Source organism: Rhinopithecus roxellana, chromosome 11, assembly GCF_007565055.1.
Source record: "Rhinopithecus roxellana isolate Shanxi Qingling chromosome 11, ASM756505v1, whole genome shotgun sequence".
Lineage (NCBI taxonomy): Eukaryota > Metazoa > Chordata > Mammalia > Primates > Cercopithecidae > Rhinopithecus > Rhinopithecus roxellana.
In genome coordinates this window covers 66335507-66354038 of record NC_044559.1, presented here as the reverse complement: position 1 = coordinate 66354038, position 18532 = coordinate 66335507, and the positions used below count along the sequence as shown (strand labels likewise).

Below are 18532 nucleotides of genomic sequence, written 5' to 3'. Positions count from 1 at the left end.
TCTGAACCCTTACCATGTCTCCTCACTCTGCCATCCCCACACACATAAACATCCTTAGCACTCTGCGCATATGTTCCCAAGTAATCGTTCTTCATAGGTTTCTTGATTCCACAGTAATATAACAATGAAAGAGCATACTGAAAAACTTGTAGGCTGAAACTCTTTGTTATTTTTTGTCTCCAGAACAGTCTGGTAGGTGGAGGAACATTGACCTCTCACCCTCACTATCTTCTAGGTTCTGAAAAAATAACCAATTTAGATATAATTTTTATGTTGATGAAGTTTTAAAATTTGCTTATTACAAAATGCATTATTCTAGTTGACTAATTCATAGAAGGTACTTTAGTGGGATTTTCTCTTGGTTGAGAAAAAACTAGGAATGGGATCAGACTCCAGTGTAGGATAAGATGGCTTTGCTGGTTGGGGAGGCAAAAGGCAGGATAAAATAATAAAAATAAAACGTAAGTTGGAAGATTCACAGAAAAAAATGTTATCCCTTTCTCACTATCATAATTTTATATCTGGCTGACCTTGCTGTTTATACCCAAGATGATTTTCACGTTCCAAACACCAGCCAAATCATTCAACATGTTGGTGATAAGAGAGAGTTTTCAGAATCTTTGGTCTTCCCCAGAGTGGCAAGGTTTTTTCTTTAAATCATTCAAAATTCCTTTAGTCATTCCAGTGTCAATTTATATCTCATTCTCTAAGCAAAAAGAAAGATTTTTATCACTGAAAGCTATACAAGAGATTTAAGGATTCATGTTTTCATTGTATGCCCATTCATATAAACCGAATGGGCATATTCTTACTTGAAGTGAAGATAGAAAGTATTTTATTTTATTAAAAATATTCCCTAGGTATGAAATGTGTCAGTATTATTTTGTTGTTACATTACAAAGCTTTTTAAAGTATGTGCCTATATTCTATCTAGTGAAGTTATCTTTTTCTTTTTGTCATACAAAAAAATGTGTTCGTTTCCAACCAAGAATGTATCTCTTGCTGTATAACCTTGCAAAAAAACTGTACAGCATATAACAGTTGTTTGTATTTTATCCCATGAAGTTTATATGTTTTTGAATTTATTTATAAGTTTTTGAGTATGTTTAGTAATAGAAATAAATTGGCTTAGAGTCAAACTGATTATGCATCCTTTAATTTTTAGAGTATTGAATTTTAAATAAAGGAGGCTCCTGTAGGTTTTAAGGCAGTTAATTTTACAAGTAGGGTCAATAATCAATAGTATATTCTTATTTTTATTAGGATGTTGCAAACATAATTGCGGTGTTTGCCATTACTTTTAATGGCAAAAACCTAACAACTTTTAGTTAGTTGATAATATGTTCATTGATTCATGGAGCACAGGTTTTTCAGTCATCTCTCCCTAAGACATTTTACACACACACACACACACACACACACACACACACACACACACAGGAAAAAAGGAAATATAACCTGATAACCTATTACCAATTACTGTTGCTTTGGACCCCTAGTTTTTGTAGAGCTTCAGTGAGCTGCAGGATCCTACAGAGAGTTCCCTTACATAAATGACTGTCCTCCGTTCTGTTTCCAACTAAGTCCAAGTTAAGAGATTTTGCTGAAAGTGAAGAAGAGTGATAATGTAGCCTTACATAAAAGGCTAGAGCAGAGTTGGCCTCAGCTGCTCACCCTAGGCTTTTTTAGTGTAACAGCTACCTATAAGCCTGTGCGAGAGAGGCTGAAATGCCCGATACAACTGATCCCAAACGACTACTGATTCTACATATCAGGACCATGGGATGTGCTCCTTTTGGAAAGGCAGACTTCAGGGCTATCCCTACAGAATCAAGATTTACATGTGATTTTCAGGATGCTAAATTTTGAGAGCAAATCATTTATTAAAATTACTTGAAAACTTAGGAAGATATGATAAAATTAAAATAATAAAGAAAACAAGTAAGCAATATAGCAAATACATGTCAAGTATTTTGGCTGAGCCCCTGGGAATCTGCTTTAACAATTTCCTTGGATTATTTTAAGGCAGCAGATAAGAAGCAGGGCTTTGGAAACCACAGTGTTTGGGAAATACTAGTGGGAAAGTGCAAAAGGCCAAGTCTACTTTTGGGGTCTATCTTTAATGAATGCAGATGGTTGAAGAGGGGGGCATCTTTAATTTTCATGTATCTTCATAATGCTGGTTTTCCATGTCACTTCCTAGAGCAGCCCTTATTAAATTAGCAATTGGACTTGAGTGCCCATATCCTACTTTACTGTGATAGGAGAGGGAAGGATAGTCTAGGTACACTTTTTTGGGGAGCAAGTTCATAGCTTATTTTTAGTAACATTTTAATTGAAATGCTGACATGCTACTGACATACAGGAAAGTGTGTATCTTGATGAATTTTCACAAAGTGAAGTTAATCATGTAACTAACAACCAGATTTTTGTTTAAAAAAAATACTACAAACATCCCAAATACTCCTACACCTCCTCCTAGTCACTAATCACCTAGCCAACACCTGACACAACCACAAACTTCCACTATAGGATTCTAACAGCATAAATTACCTTTCTCTTCTTTTTTGCAACATTTTAAAATTGGATTAAATGTTGATGTTTTTAATCAGATTCTTAAGAATTTTATCATTCCTTATATTTTTCTTTACTGTAACCAACTCAGGAAACATATGTTCCACAATCATATACTTTCCACCTGTGAAAAAGGTCAATGGCGATGAATTGTCTGCTAAATGAAAATTTGAGACTTTTATTAACATTTTGATTTCAAAATAAAAGTACAAGTAATTCACATTTGAATCCCAAGACAAACATGTCCAAATGTCAGGCTATTTGAAGGTTATACACTAATAATGTTATTGCCGAAAAAAATAAATTGGTTGAAAGCTTAAGTAAACATATTTTACCTGTCTAAAGTGATTTTTAAAATGTTAAGCAAATCCAATTTCTATCAATAAAGAAAGAGAGGATGTATAATTTCGCCCTCCAACAAAATTAACCAAAGTGAACAATCTTCTTTGTCTACTTGAGAGTTGAATTTAAAATTGAAAATAAAGCAATAAAGGGATATGCATGAATCATTGGTAGTTTGGTTGACTTGCCAGTTCTTCAGAATCATTCTCATATAAAGGTAAATATGCAGCCTGTACCTTGCTGGGTGAAGAAACTTGGAAAAATTATACCCTTGTATATTGAAGGCTTTACTGAAGAACTGTTTAGCAAGAGGTGTGGTCTCCAGGAAGGGAACAGAGGAAGAAGAAAATTTTGCATTACACAGTAGCCTTATATCCTATGTTTAGAGTCATTAGCAACAGGAATACACTATTACTCAGAACATTGTCATTATCTGCCTTCAGGGTACATTTTGTATGCATTTGTCTTTCTCTAACTAGACACCAAAAACCTTCTGTATGTCGAATTACCTTCACTCTGCTTTTTGTTGTCAATCTGAAGTCCTTTTATTTAAAAATAATAAAGTAAAAACGGTGGCTTACACTCAAGACTATATTGATACTACGTATACACATACATACATGCACACATACACCAACATACCTAAATTCTAATCAATTGTGAATAATGGAATGCCAAGAGGATTTGACCATAACATATGAATAGTAGCTAAGACTGAGTTTATTATTTGTAGAGTATTCCCACTGACATGTGAGCCATCCTTTGTAATGCTAGAGTCATATTACAATTTTCATGTTGTTGAACCTACACAGTTGATGTTTGTATAATTGTATGCAGTTTCAGTTACTAGACTCTAAGTCTTCTGGCGTGACAACATTGGCTCTTGGATGCACTGTATTTTCCGGAGTTTTTACTCCAGATAATAATGACTATCCATTAGTAAAGACTGGTCCTCTTTACTAATCAATAGGGCTAAAAAGAAAGATTCTCCAACAATTGGAGTTTGAGTAGCCACACCCAGAATGATATCTGTCAAAGTACATGCTGCTCACATTATAACCACCATAGAGAGTTTGATAAAAATGGAGATTCCTTGCCTCTAACACCAACATATGAACCAGAATCTTTGTGGATTGGGTGTGGGAATGTGCTTTTTTTTTTTTTTTTTTTTTTTCTTGTTGCTCAGGCTGGAGTGTAATGGCACAATTTTGGCTCACCACAACCTCCGCCTCCCAGGTTCAAGCGATTCTTCTGCCTCAGCCTCCCGAGTAGCTGGCATTATAGGCATACAGTGCCACACCCAGCTAATTTTGTATTTTTAGTAGAGACAGGGCTTCTCTATGTTGGTCAGGCTGGTCTCAAACTCGCTACCTCTGGGGATCCACCCACCTCAGCCTCCCAAAGTGTTAGGATTACAGGAGTGAGCCACGGCACCCGGCCCAGGGAATCTGCTTTTTATTAGGCCTTCCATTCTATTCTTATGCACATCAGAATTTGAGAATGATTGCCTTGTGTGGTTGCCATGATTTTTAACATTTATCTGTCCCTTACCTCTGGTGAAAAGAGAATGCCATTTGTTTTCCTTACCCACTCCCTCCATCCTTTATTCCCTCTTTTTCTTCCTCCCTCCCTCTTTTTTTTCTTTTCCTAAGATATCTAATGTTTGCAAAAATTGGCCAAGCAGGTTCTAAGAACTAGGTGTTAAAAGCTATAGTTCAGTAAGTAAAGCAAGTAAATTAAATTAATAAATTAAAATGTGTTAAGTGGAATGTAAGAGTACACACAGTCGAAATCATGCTAAAGTCCTCAATTTGCCTCATTCTGACAAGAAAATGTATCTAAGCCATGTGTTAAGAGCAAAGTCACAACAAACATCTCATTCTTTAAGCCATTGTCCATTTAAAAAATCATATAAATAGGCCTTTTTGCATAAATATTATATGTAAATGCATAAACTTTCTGGAAGATTATACGTTATTCTGTTCACAGCACCATCCTATAGAGATAGAATCATAATTGATGATTGAGGGGGCTGGGTGAGGTCCATTCATAAGACTGGTAAGAATGTGCATCAGTATCAATTACCAGTAGGTAAACTTGCAGATATCGCAAACCTTTAAAATGCATGAATAGAGACATTCTATCATCCAAGGTGTTCATGTTGTACATTCACATTAATTAATTTCTACTTTGTGTATGTTCACACACACACACACACTGAAAAAAAATCCATAAATATCTATCGAATGGGAATTAGAATGATGTCACATTCACTTAATTTTTTAAAAAATATTTAATGTAAAGCCTATTAAAATTAAAAATACAGAAAAGTAAAAATAAATATATATTTGAGCTTCTTCCATATACCAGTGATTGTCTGAAATTTTAGCAGTGAATGAAACAGATACATTTACAGTATTTATACTCATGGAATTTAAAAATCTAATGAAAAATGAGGTTCAGACTAATTACAAGAAAGGTTTAGGTTTTCAATAGCATTGGATGATGGAATTTACTATACATGAAATATGATTATATTTCTATTTTTGCATGCTATAAATACAGAAAAATATTTCATAAACTTATAACATTAGCCAAATTAAAATGTGGTACTACCTTAACTTTGAAAATTGCAATATTTATCTTTAATGTTTAAGTAGGGTAAGACCATAATTCGCTACATTGATATAAGACTGTTTTTTCATCTTAAGTTTACACAGAATATTTCTTGGCATATATAATCTACTAATACTGTATTGTGAAATGAGAAGATGGAACTTCAAATTCAATTTTAAAAAAACTGGTTTTCACTTTTTCCACATCTATCACCTGAAGCAAGAGGTGACTTCAAGTTTCTTGTTTTCTGTACCTGTAAGTATGTAGCTGCCATTAAAGTGGGAAAGACCATGAGTGTAGGAGGTTCATGGAGGGTAATCAGAATTTCATTGTTGCAGGTATTTATATCTGAAATGTCTGTTAGATATTTAAGCAGTGTTATGAAGTACACAGTTGGATATGGATTGTGGAATTCAGAGGACAAGCCCGGGTTGGAGATTAAAATTAGGGGTCATAATAGTACTGACATTTTTAATGCTATGAGATTAGACTAGATGAGCAAAGGAGTGAGTATAAAGAAAAGATGAATAACACCTCATTTCTGGGCCACTCCAAAATTAAGAAGTAGGGGAGAAAATGGGAAACCACCAAAAGAGAATGAGAAAACATGGATAGTAAGATAGAAAGAGAACCGAGAAGGTGTCGCCATGAAAGGATAGTGAATAATGTTTAAATGCTGAAGATAGGTCAAGTAAGATAAGGACTGAAAATAAATATTGCTTTTGGCAATGTAAAAGGCACTGGTGATTTTGACAAAAGCAGCTGGCTTTGCGTGGCTGAGGCGAAAGTATGATTGAAGTGGATTTAAGAAAACTTGGGAGGGTGAGTACAGACGAAGGTGAGAACTTGAGATCTAAGAAGTGGGAGTTGAGCAATAAGAACACATGGACACAGGGAAGGGAACATCACATACCGGGACCTGTCAAGGGTGGGGGCCTAGGGAAGGGATAGCATTAGGAGAAATGCCTAATATAGATGATGGGTTGTTGGGTGCAGCAAACCACCATGAAACGTGTATGCCTATGTAACAAACCTGCACGTTCTGCACGTGTATCCCAGAATGTAAAATACAAAAAAAAAAAAAAAAAAAAAAAAAAAAAAGTGGGCTCTGTAGATGAACAATAAGTAATTCCTGGAAAACATGATTTCTTTCTTCTATCCTATAATTTATTTAAATGATCAATAATCTGATAAGCTTTACCATTATCTTTTTTAAATTGTTGAATCTACTTGAAAGGTTTCATATTAGAGACTATGAAATTGTTAAATTGTTTGCCACCGGTTAGCAAGAACAAAGTTATTCTGTAGTCTCAGTCCTCCATTACAAGGTGCTCAGAAATTATCAGTATTTCCTTTTTTTAATGTTGAAAATGGTTTGTCTTTTTCAGTGTTTGCCTTCCAAAGTAAAAAAATAGTGTGCTTTTTATACTTCATTGTTGTTTGGCTTTAGTTTTACTTCGGTCTCATTACTGAAAATGAGACCCATGCCCAGACTCTTTTCAAACAAAACCCTAGCATTTAAATATAATGTTTAACTCATGACCATAGACTCTGTAGATATAAATAAGGTTACTTTATGAAAGTAAATGATTTTTAAAATACCACCTTGTTTCAATTGAGCTGTTTTTAAAATATTTCTCATTTCATCCACCACGGATTTCAGGGGAACAGAAAAATTCAGATTTTTGAGAACCCTTATTTATATTATATGGAAGAAAAGATAATTGGATCAGAGTTTTGATGCATGGACCCACTAAAGAGCAAAGTATATTATTATTATTATTATTATTATTATTGTTTTTATATTCAACATTTTAACTCCTACTTAACAGAAGTATTTATCACAGTATTTTTTCCTACTACTCATTTGTCTGATCTATCTTGCTTTTCAATATTCATTTGCATTCTATAAATTTGAGAAATATTTGAGGAATCTTCCTGTGTAGACTCTTAAAAATCGGGAGACCTGAGTCTAGCTAGGCCCATGCTCTGTATGTTACTTACAACCTATGTGGCCTTGAATATAAAACTAACCTTTCTTTTTTTCCATCAGTTCAAAAATATACATTTTCACATCTGGACAGATAAATGACACAAAGAAAGTGGGCTTTGGAGACAGATATCTGGTTAGCAAATTGAAACACCTCAAATAAAATATATAGTAGCAATCCAAAAATATTAATCATTATTAACACTAAACTAGTATTAGAGTAAAAATAGGCAGAACCTTTATATGTTATTTCTGTAGATATGAGGAAGTTAAGAATTAGATTATTTTCATAGATCTAATTTGAATTTTATTTCTCTTTTCATTGAATCACTTTGTTTTCATCATGCAAATAATACATATTTTTACTAGCTTCACAGTTGGCAGTAAAAACTAACGACATATGATCTGAATGTAAAATGTAAGCTTATTTCATTATTATACAATTTTGCTTTTTTCATCCTCCTCACCACCTATATATTGTGTGTGTTTGTGTGTGTTCATTGGGGAAAGAGGAAAAATTATAGAATTTATGACTTTTCAAAGCATTATTTTGTCCTGGATATGACATGCTGGTTATTAGAATAATTAGATCTAAAAGAAAGAGAGAGATAAAAGAAGAGAGAAAAAAAAATCTGTTCACAGTGCCTTGCATGTATGAACTGCTCTGAGCCTCTAAGAGTGAAGCAGAGGATTTCTGCTTAAATCATTTCAGGGTCATTGGGTTGGATGCCCATATGGACCAATTAGTTTTAAACAGTGAAAAAACAATGTTTTCCAGGCATAGACTGTACCTCTTGCCCTGGTCAGCTGTCTCCAGAAAGTCTGATGTATGCCACAGAGGGAACTCCTAAAAGAACACCCATGGCTCAGCACAAATTAATCACAACTGCTAGATGCAGAAAGACCTCATCCATACTGATGGTGTTAGCAGCATGCCTGCTTATGTGCAATGGATACATAATCCCAGACAGGGCCAAACATTATTCCAGTACTGTTCTTCTTAATGCAGAGCAGGATCTCAAAGCATTATGTGCCATGGACTAATTGGACATTCTGCTGCCAAATGAAAAGTTAAATGCATAAGAAAAACTATGTAATATTACTAAGAAAATGTAGCATATTATTTAATTAGAGATCTCAATATATTAAAAATCAAATATAAGGTTTTTAATCAATGCATGATGTGACATTATCTCCCTATGGGTTTATTAATTACCATAATTTCACATTAGTAATTGGCATAAATAATATTTCAACAAATCTTCAATATAAATAATATGAAGGAAAATATATTGTGATATTTCTTGGTGAAAAGTCAGCAATCCCTAACAATATCACTGTAGTTTATTATCTACCTTTTTAACAGATGAAAATTATTATTAGAAGGAAGTGAAAAATTGTCTTTTGGAGACTGAATTTCTTTCCTCACGTTTTAACAGAGATCTCTAGCTGAGCTACTTATAAAGTACTGTCACTATCTGTCTAGAAAAGCACACTAGAGTTTAATATCAAATATTTTATTTTCATTTTAATTGATTTCAAAATACAACTATTCTTACAATGGGGAAAACATAGCAACAAAAATTAAAGACAGAGTTTGAATTCATTTTAATAAATGTATATGCTATTAAATTATATCCATGTTTTCTCATAAAAGTTGAAGGAGATTTTCTAGAAGTCAATTGTGATGAACTCTTCCTTTAAATTAAACCTTCCAATACACATATAATAAAATATATATATTTTTAAAAACAGAAAGTCTATGGATAGCATTTTCCTATTCACAGCATACCATGCAGAGATTTTCTAAGAAAATGTATCAGAAATAGAAATTTTTATCAATTTCTTAAACTTAATGGGAGAAAAAAAGAAAATTTATATGTAAGAATATTAATTTTACTTGAAAAACATTTCTAGTTAAATAATACTGAAATTCCACAGTTTCTATAATGTTACAATTAAATTTATTATTTCTGTTCTTTTAGGAAGCTTTTGGGGATGTTCAGTGGGCAATAAATATAACTTCAATCTATTAATTTTATATAGAATTATGAATTATGTGGGAATTGTCTATGTTTCTTTAGGCTGCAATAACTTTTCATGGAATATATAGGGTTCTCTTTTTAACTAATATCATTACATGAGGAAAAAATACTTTAAAGGGCTTTTAGAAAATATAAATGAGGAAATGAAAATCCAGAGAGGCTTAATTGCTTCAGCCTTCTGTTTTAAAACCCAGTGTATATTTTAACAATTCAATGTAATCAATTATTTAATTTTTTTTTTTTTTTTTTTTTGAGACGGAGTCTTGCTGTGTTGCCCAGGCTGGAATGCGGTGGTGCGTTCTAGGCTCACTGCAAGCTCCACCTCCCAAAACACCATAAGCTGGATGGCTTATAAACAAGGAACATTTATTTTTCACAGTCCTGGAGGCTGGAAATTCCAAGAGTAAGACACTTGTAAATTTGGTTTCTGGCGAGGGCCCACTTCCTCATAGAGGGTGCTACCTTCTTACTGTGTTCTCACGTGGTGTGAGGCAGGGAAAAGGAGCTCTCTAGACACTTTTCTATAAGGGCATTAACCCCATTAATGAAGGCTCTGCCCTCACCACCTTACCACCTTCCAAATGCCACACCTCTTAATATCATCACCTTTGAGATTAAAATTTAAATTGATGAATTTGGGGGGTACAATAGCATTCAGACCATAGCAGAGATTTAAACATTAGTGTAAAATGAGAAGACACAGAAGAGACAAAGTCTATACGTATAGTTCTTTATTTGTGTTATTTTTTTTCTGTCTTTTATTTAAATATTTTATCAACAGTACACTCAAGTATCTCCATTTGTAATTTTCTGACTGAATGTATTTAAACACAATTACCTCTCCTACTGTATTCAATAAAAATTACAATAATTTGGCTGGGCGCAGTGGCTCAGGTCTGTCATCCCAGTACTTTGTGAGGCCCAGGCGGGCAGACCACGAGGTCAGGAGATGGAGACCATCCTGGCTAACACGGTGAAACCCCGTCTCTACTAAAAATACAAAATATTAACTGGACGTCGTGGTGAACACCTGTAGTCCCAGCTACTCGGGAGGCTGAGGTAGGAGAATGGCGTGAACCTGGGAGGCGGAGCTTGCAGTGAGCCTGGAACGCACCACCGCATTCCAGCCTGGAACGCACCACCGCATTCCAGCCTGGGCAACACAGCAAGACTCCATCTCAAAAAAAAAAAAAAAAAAATTAAATAATTGATTACAGTGAATTGTTAAAATATACACTGGGTTTTAAAACAGAAGGCTGAAGCAATTAAGCCTCTCTGGATTTTCATTTCCTCATTTATATTTTCTAAAGGCCCTTTAAAGTATTTTTTCCTCATGTAATGATATTAGTTAAAAAGAGAACCCTATATATTGCATGAAAAGTGAAACTCCAAAAAGATAGCATAACATGTACTTTTTAAATCTCTTTTCTTTTTAATTTCAGGCTGAACAAGACAATGGTCATCCTCTTCCTGCCTTTGCCAGTCTACACATTGAAATACTGGATGAAAACAATCAAAGCCCATATTTTACAATGCCCAGTTACCAAGGCTATATCCTGGAATCTGCCCCAGTGGGAGCAACCATTTCGGACAGTCTCAATTTGACCTCACCTTTAAGAATAGTAGCTCTGGACAAGGACATAGAAGATGTAAGTTAAATACATATTTTGCTCTTGTTTGTGTAACAAATCTCATGTTATATTTCCATTAATGGGAAATATGACAAAGATACGGCTACATAAACTAGAGAAGAGAGAATTAAATCACCATAAGTGAGTTTTAGTATTATAATTTAATTCCAAAACAAGGATATTTTTTAAAAGTATCTTTGAATTCAATAACTATTCCTTTTCAGCTTGCAGATATTCAGTATACATAAGAAAATGAATGTTTTACTTGATGTTTATTAAACGACGAGGGCAATATTTTTATTAACATGTTGAGAACTGTTTCATATAATTGCTGATAAAGCAGAAATAATGGTGTTACTACATGAGTAAAAAATCATGAAAGCACCCCTAGATTGTGATTCTGAGAGTCTTTTCTTTAAGTCTGAGGGCATCGTTATGAAATAAAATATATTTGAGGCAGCTGACCCTATCATAATTCTGCCAGTGACTGTGTGGATGCTAACACTTCACACATCATTGTCCTTTGTTTTTCTGGCACTCACACTATCTACATGAGTGGGAAATGGTCCAGGCTGAGCAAATCAGAACACTTTACCTCCTTAGCCAGAGTCAGTGTTATAAAGGGACAGAAAATCTATACCAGGCTAGCCAGAATCCTCCCGGGAATTTACAATGGCAAACAGAAGGGCTGAAAGACTTTGGCATCATGTATTAGAGAAGTGGAAATGAATCTGAAGCCTTTGTAGCCACATTTGCTGACATCATGAGAAAGCCAGTTATCAGTGGGAGAGAATGAAGCCTGAGAGATACACACAGAAAAGAGAATCCCATTGAGTCCCTGTCTTTTAAGTTGTAAGTTCCCCAGAGGTATTCTAATTCCCAAAGATTTTCCTTTGAGTTTGTGAACTACCACAGTATCCTCACTGCAAAAATGTGTATACATATGTTTTGTGTATATATATAGAGAGAGATATAGATATATACACAGGTATACATACACAGAGATAGATAGATATAGATATAGATATAAATATATACACAGGTATACATACACACACGTGTACATATATATTCTTGCTGTTTTATATATATAATATAAAAATACATGTATATATATAAAACAGCAAATAAGAAATTCAACTTGTTTGGATTATAAACATACCTATTTGTAAAAGATAGTTGGATTTCTTACTTGCTGTTATATAAGTCTTGACTCAGCCGTTTCTACATTAACAATGCTTGCTCTTAGATAGAACTTTTTGTGATGATGAAATTACTGTGTAACTGTACTGTCCAATATAGTAGCCACCAGCCTTATATAGCTATTGAGTACTTAAAATTTAACTGGACTCAAAACATAACTTTTAAATTTTGCTAAATTTTAATGAAATTAAATATAAATACTCACATGTCACTCATAAGGCAGCAGTGCTCTAGAAGATTCCCTAATATCCCATTACATATAGCTTTATAATCACTTTAGGAAATTAGGAAGGTACTTTCAGATTTTTTTTTCTCTTTCTAAATAAATTTTGTAACACTATGCAGAGGATATGACAATTCTTGTGGGCACTCCACCTCTTTCCACCATATGCTTTATTTTATTCTTTTATTTCTCTTAGCTTTGTTTTCTTCTTCCATTCCAGCCTTTTTCTTTCTTTCTTTCTTTTTTTTTTTTTAATCTTTCCTGGTCTCTCACGTTTATTGTCTTCTTAAACCACAAGTTTTAACAATATCTAGGTGTCATTGAGTTTTCAGTACATGTCAAACAATACAGTAAATACTTTTTTCTTGCATTAATTCCGTTAAATCTCACAACAAACATAATAGATGCAATTATCCATATCTCAGAAAGAGATATTAAAGCTAGTTTAAATGCCTTACCATGATCAGAGAGTTAGTAAACAGTAGATATGGACCTTAAACCAAGGTTTATGGAAACCAAAGTTCTCAATTTTAAGCACTCTATATTTTATATGCTTTGATCATAGTCTGACTATAATGATAGCTGAAGAATGCTGTAGGTTCTTTTCCTAGAAAAGTGAACACATTAATCCATACACAGTTTCACATGCCAATCAAGAGAATTTAGGGATTCTCTGACGTATAGTGAGTTTCATGAGTCACAGGAAAAAAGTCTTTACTGAATCCCCACTAGAAAACAAGTAAAGTCACCTTAATAACATTAATCCAGGCTGAGCAAATATGTTTTGTAGAACTAATAATATCCCACAAATTTTAGTGCAGCTTTTGCTTTTCAGTTGAATACATACTCATATTTGAAGTAGTGACTAATCAACTTGAAAGTGTACGACAGCTTAGGTCATACCTTAATAGATATGTGGTTAGAAAAATATTGATTTATCTTAATAGATAGGTGGTTAGAAAAATGTAAATCTTAAAGTTATGTAGTTTTAAGTTTACACGATAGCAAAATTTATGTATTTATACTTTCTCAGTGTGTTCATATTATCTAATGGTTACACACTAAGCCGTATGTTTGCCTGTGTGTCCCCGTACTTGTCTGGATTGTCTGTTCACTTCTAAATTACAAATGTTAAAATTCTCTTCCAAGTAACTTTGTAAAACACAGTAGTACTCACAGGGCATTGATGAAATAAAGTGGAGAGAGCTCAGGGTTCTAAAACCTTTGAGGAACACTACTTACAATTCAACTCTTGGAGATTTACCGTGCCAGTTAGTCTGTGACATGCTCTGAGGTGTTTTTAAGGTATGTCTTCTTGGGGGCTTGGGCTTTGGATTTAGACAGATCTTGGCTTGACTCCTGGTTCCATCATTTAATAGCTGTATAACATTGTGAGTTTCATACTCATCAGGTACCCCCTCTTGTCCAGTCATCTATATGGTAGCAATCATTGCTGCCTTGGCATGTGTCTTTTGTTGGGACTGGCAGGAAAGGGCATGGAGAGAAAATTTCCCTGAAATGATGCCATGTACATGGAGAGTGACATGCTTCATAACTTTTGTAAAAGTGCAAAGAAATTAATCAGTATAGCTGATCATTTGTTTATTACTTAGACTCACCCTCTTTCTAAAATAATCTATGGTGAGTGACTGTCATCAGGTGTTCAGAGAGTGAACAATTGTGCCTAGTCCCCTAGTAATAAAAGTTTTAAAAATATCATATGTCGTTTCTGTATATAAAATATAAATAAGCTCATAGAATATTAGAAATAGTTTAAACTTCCAATGCTATATGAAATCCTCTCCTAAAACCCATTTCCCAGAAATTGATAGATGTTTTATTATGGTATTCAACCTGGAAACCTAGAAGTCTTGCTTGATTTTTATGTTTTCTTTATTCACCACAACTAAGAAATCTTCTAGATCTTCCTATTTTGTCCCCAAATTATTTATTTAATCTCTTTTCTTCTCTCTGTCCTTATAAGCATCACCTTATTGGTCTGTTGTTAGAATTACTTCCTGATGTTCTTGTTCTCTTGATTTCGTACTCAAATCTATCTTCTGCAGGGCCATTAGAGTGATTTATTCAAAAGCTCAAATCTAACATGTAACTATAACCTTCCTTCCTCCCTCCCTCTCTTCTTTCTTTCTCTCTTTTCTTTTCTTTTTTCTTTTCTTTTCCTTTCTTTCTTTCTTTGTCTCTCTCTTTTTCTTTCTTTGTCTTCTTCTTTCTTTCTCTTTCTTTCTTTCTTTCTTTCTTTCTTTAGTTTTTCTTTCTTTCTTTCTTGCTTTTCCTTCCTTCTCTTCCTTCCTTACTTCCTTCCTTCTTCCTTCCTTATTCCTTCCTGCCTTCCTTCCTTTCTTTTCCTTTCTTTTCTTCTTTGTCCCTTCCTCCTCTTTCCTTTCATTCCTTCCTTCCTTCTTCCTTCCTTCCTTCCTTCCTTCCTTCTCCTTTCTTTCTTCTCTTCTTTGTTCCCTTCCTTCCTTCTTTCCTTCCTTCCTTCCTTCCTTCCTTCCTTCCTTCCTTCCTTCCTTCCCTCCTTCCCTCCTTCCCTCCTTCCCTCCTTCCTTCCTTCTTCTTTGTTTTCTTTTTCTTTCTTTTCTTTCTTTTGACAGAGTCTCTTTCTGTCACCCAGGCTGGAGTGCAGCATCATGATCCAAGCTCTCACTGCAACCTCTACCTCCCTGGTTCAGTGATTCTCCCACTTCAGCCTCCAGAGTAGCTGGGATTACAGGCTTGTACCAACATGCCCAGCTAATTTTTTTGTTTGTTTGCATTTTTACTAGAGACAGGGTTTCACCATGTTGGCCAGGTTGGTCTGGAACTCCTGACCTCAAGTGATCCACCCACCTCGCTGGGGTTTACAGGCATGAACCATGGCATCTGGCCCACATTTCTATCTGATGTAGATTTATGACACTTATTCCTCTAGAGAAGAAATTTAAGCTCAGGCAGTTTTCTGTATCTTGATACCTGAACATGTTTGCAGCCTGAATCTTGGAAATTTCCTAATTCACCTATAATATTTGGCAACTGCTTGTAGTTTCTTGCATGTGCCAAGCTACATCTTGTCTAATTATGTTTGCTCATTACATGTTCTAGGCTTTGAAATCTTTCATCTGTTGCACAGACTGGCTTGGATAACATACTCAGTGTTTAGAGCTCACCTCAAGCATTCCTTCATTCAAGAATCTTTCCACAGTATTCATTATCCAATTTTAGTTGCATGCCCCACTCAGTGCATTTCTCTAATTCTATACTTCCAACTTGAAAATAATGTCTTTCTCCCTCATGAGTTTACATCTGTTCAGAATAGGTCCTATATCTTAGCAACTTTTGTATCCTGAAAATCTAACACAGTTTCCAGCACTTAATAGGGTTTACGAACTCTTCAATAAGCTCATAAATCCAGTCATTATTGAATTAATGAGGATATCTAATATAAGCTTCAAAAATCCTAATGATGTTGCATTAAATATTTCACATGGTGGCCCATCCTATGTCTGAACAATTCTAATTCTTAGAAAACTATTCCTCATACTGAGTTGAAACCAGTTTTCTTGTAATTCATCCATTATTCCTTAAAACTTCCATTTGCTCACACATAAAATAAATCTATGAAATAGTCATTCATATATTAGAAGGTGGATTTATGTCCTGATTCATCTGTTTTTTACAGACTGAGCACCTTTTATTTTTATAAAGTAAATTAGTTCATTTCTGGGATTTTCAAAATATCTGTATTACCAAAAGAAAACTTTAAAGCCTTTTCAGTTTATGGGCATGAATTTTACTACAAGGTAAAATCATGCTGCTCTCCGCTGGGTGTGGTGGCTCACTCTTGTAATCCCAGCACTTTGGGAGGGTGAGGCTGGAGGATTGCTTGAGGCCAGGAGTTCCAGACCAGCCTCGGCTACATACGGAGATGCAGTCTTTACAAAAATAAACAAAAAACTTAGCCAGGCATGGTGGTTCATGCTTGTAGTCTCACTAATTGGGAGGCTGAGGCAGAAGGATCACTTGAGCCCACTAGTTTGAGGCTGCAGTGAGCCACGATTGCACTACTGCACTGAGGACTAGATGACAAATTGGGAACCTAACTCAACAAAATAAAACAAAATCCTGTTGCTTTTGAGTGTCAGAATTAGTGACAATACTCATTATAGGGACAAACTCTTTGAGAGAGAGAGAGAGCATACCACCTCATACAATATCAGCGTAGTGTTAGAGATTAAGCCTCAAATGTAAAAGTGGAAGTTGTCATTGCAGGGGTGGGCTCTCAAGAGTTGCTTCAAACATAGCTATTCCAGATGGTAAATACCAAGAAGGGGATAAGTTTGGATCCATTTGCTTAAAATGTAGGTTGCGTTTTTCCCTTTAATTTAGTGGAAAGTGAAGTCATGTTTTAAGAAACAGTAGCCAGGAATGTGAGTTGTGATAGTATTCACAGTGTAGATTTTAAGTAAGAGAGAATCCCAAGGGCCACAGTAATACTGAAAAGGAAGGAAAGAAAAATATTTGCACCAGTGTGCCTTTTTTATAGCTATACAGATGTATTCCCATACATACACACACACACACACACACACACACACACACACACACACACACACATGTATACATATATGAATCATATCGGTTTATACAGTATGCATTTTAGGGTACTTGTACCACATCATAATTTCAAAATAACCCACAATATAAGTAGAATAGGTAAGGCACAAGGTTTTAAGAGACATATCTGCGTCCACCAGGTTTTCAGTGTCAGAGATGCTAAAAATTGATTATTGAATTCTGATCATAAAAAAATGACAAGGAATAATAATCAATAAAGATTACCCATTTGGCTTGTAAAAAGATACTTATTAATTTTTAATTTCATATAAATTTGTTCCCCTGTATAAAGTTACTTTAATATAAAGAGGTATCTTGGATATTTAATTCAATATACTCATAAAGCAGTATTTATACGCTTCATAAATATTGTTATTCCGTTATATGTGGGTCACAATACTAATAGAATAATTGTATACTCTGAAAACAGTTGTCAGTCTAGTGTGCTGGAAGTGGTTTGCTTTTTCTTCATATGTGTGGTTGTGATCAGTTACATCTACAATATTTATTTCATGTTTAATTGCATATAGGTTCCACCCAGTGGAGTTCCTGTAGGTACTAGGTGTTAAGCTTGTGATTGTTCTTTCGTTAATTGCCGTGGTTTATTTCCTTGTTCTTTCTCCTCTTCACTAAAACATGTAGCTTTTACTTCATTATCATTTATAAGGATATTTTCAAATACTTTATATAAATTTAAATATACTTTATTGGTTTAAAATTTAAAAATATTTTAAAGTTAAAAAAGGTAAAAATATTTATATAATCTATCAGTTATAATACTATGAAATTTTGTAAAATCCAAATTTAATTGTCAACTGAGACAAAGACTGCTTAATTACTAATGTTTTCTCAGTCCACAACAAATATTGATGGTTTATCGTGGCATTCTTTGTAAAACATTGTAAATTTGAAATTGAATTTTTTTGAACTAAATACTCAGGCAACTACTATCAAGTAATTAAAACTGGCTGAGGAGATAATTTTTTTTGTCATTTTTCTCTTATACTTTGTCATCTATATGTATGCTTATGTATATGCATACATATATATGTGCACATGTCTATACATGGCTGTGTTGCATGTGCCTATATATGTACATGCATATAGTCTTATGTGTTTGTGATATATTTATTCCCATTAGAAACCCCAAGTTGGTGTTTAAACAGTAGACTCTCATATTTGAACATAGTTTTATATGATAGAATGCTTGTTTATTTTGCATTCATTTGTTTGTTTACCTGTGTGTTTGCATATGCATTTACTTTTGCATTTTTTTCTGTTTTTATGTGTGCAT

The 18532-nt window shown here is 34.2% G+C and overlaps 1 protein-coding gene across 12 annotated transcripts in view; it reads left to right on the top strand.

Annotated features, from left to right (window-relative positions):
• The window catches only part of PCDH15 (protocadherin related 15), a 1888416-nt gene that overhangs the window by 1497991 nt on the left and 371893 nt on the right, over nt 1-18532 (top strand). For 10 of the 12 annotated variants that reach the window (XM_030941316.1, XM_030941311.1, XM_030941309.1 and 7 more), the window contains one exon: nt 11010-11216. In XM_030941316.1, coding sequence (XP_030797176.1) covers nt 11010-11216 — 207 coding nt within the window. Of the gene's footprint in view, nt 1-11009; nt 11217-17768; nt 17790-18532 lie in introns of all 12 variants that reach the window. The other 2 variants (XM_030941315.1, XM_030941314.1) reach the window with 1 other exon arrangement.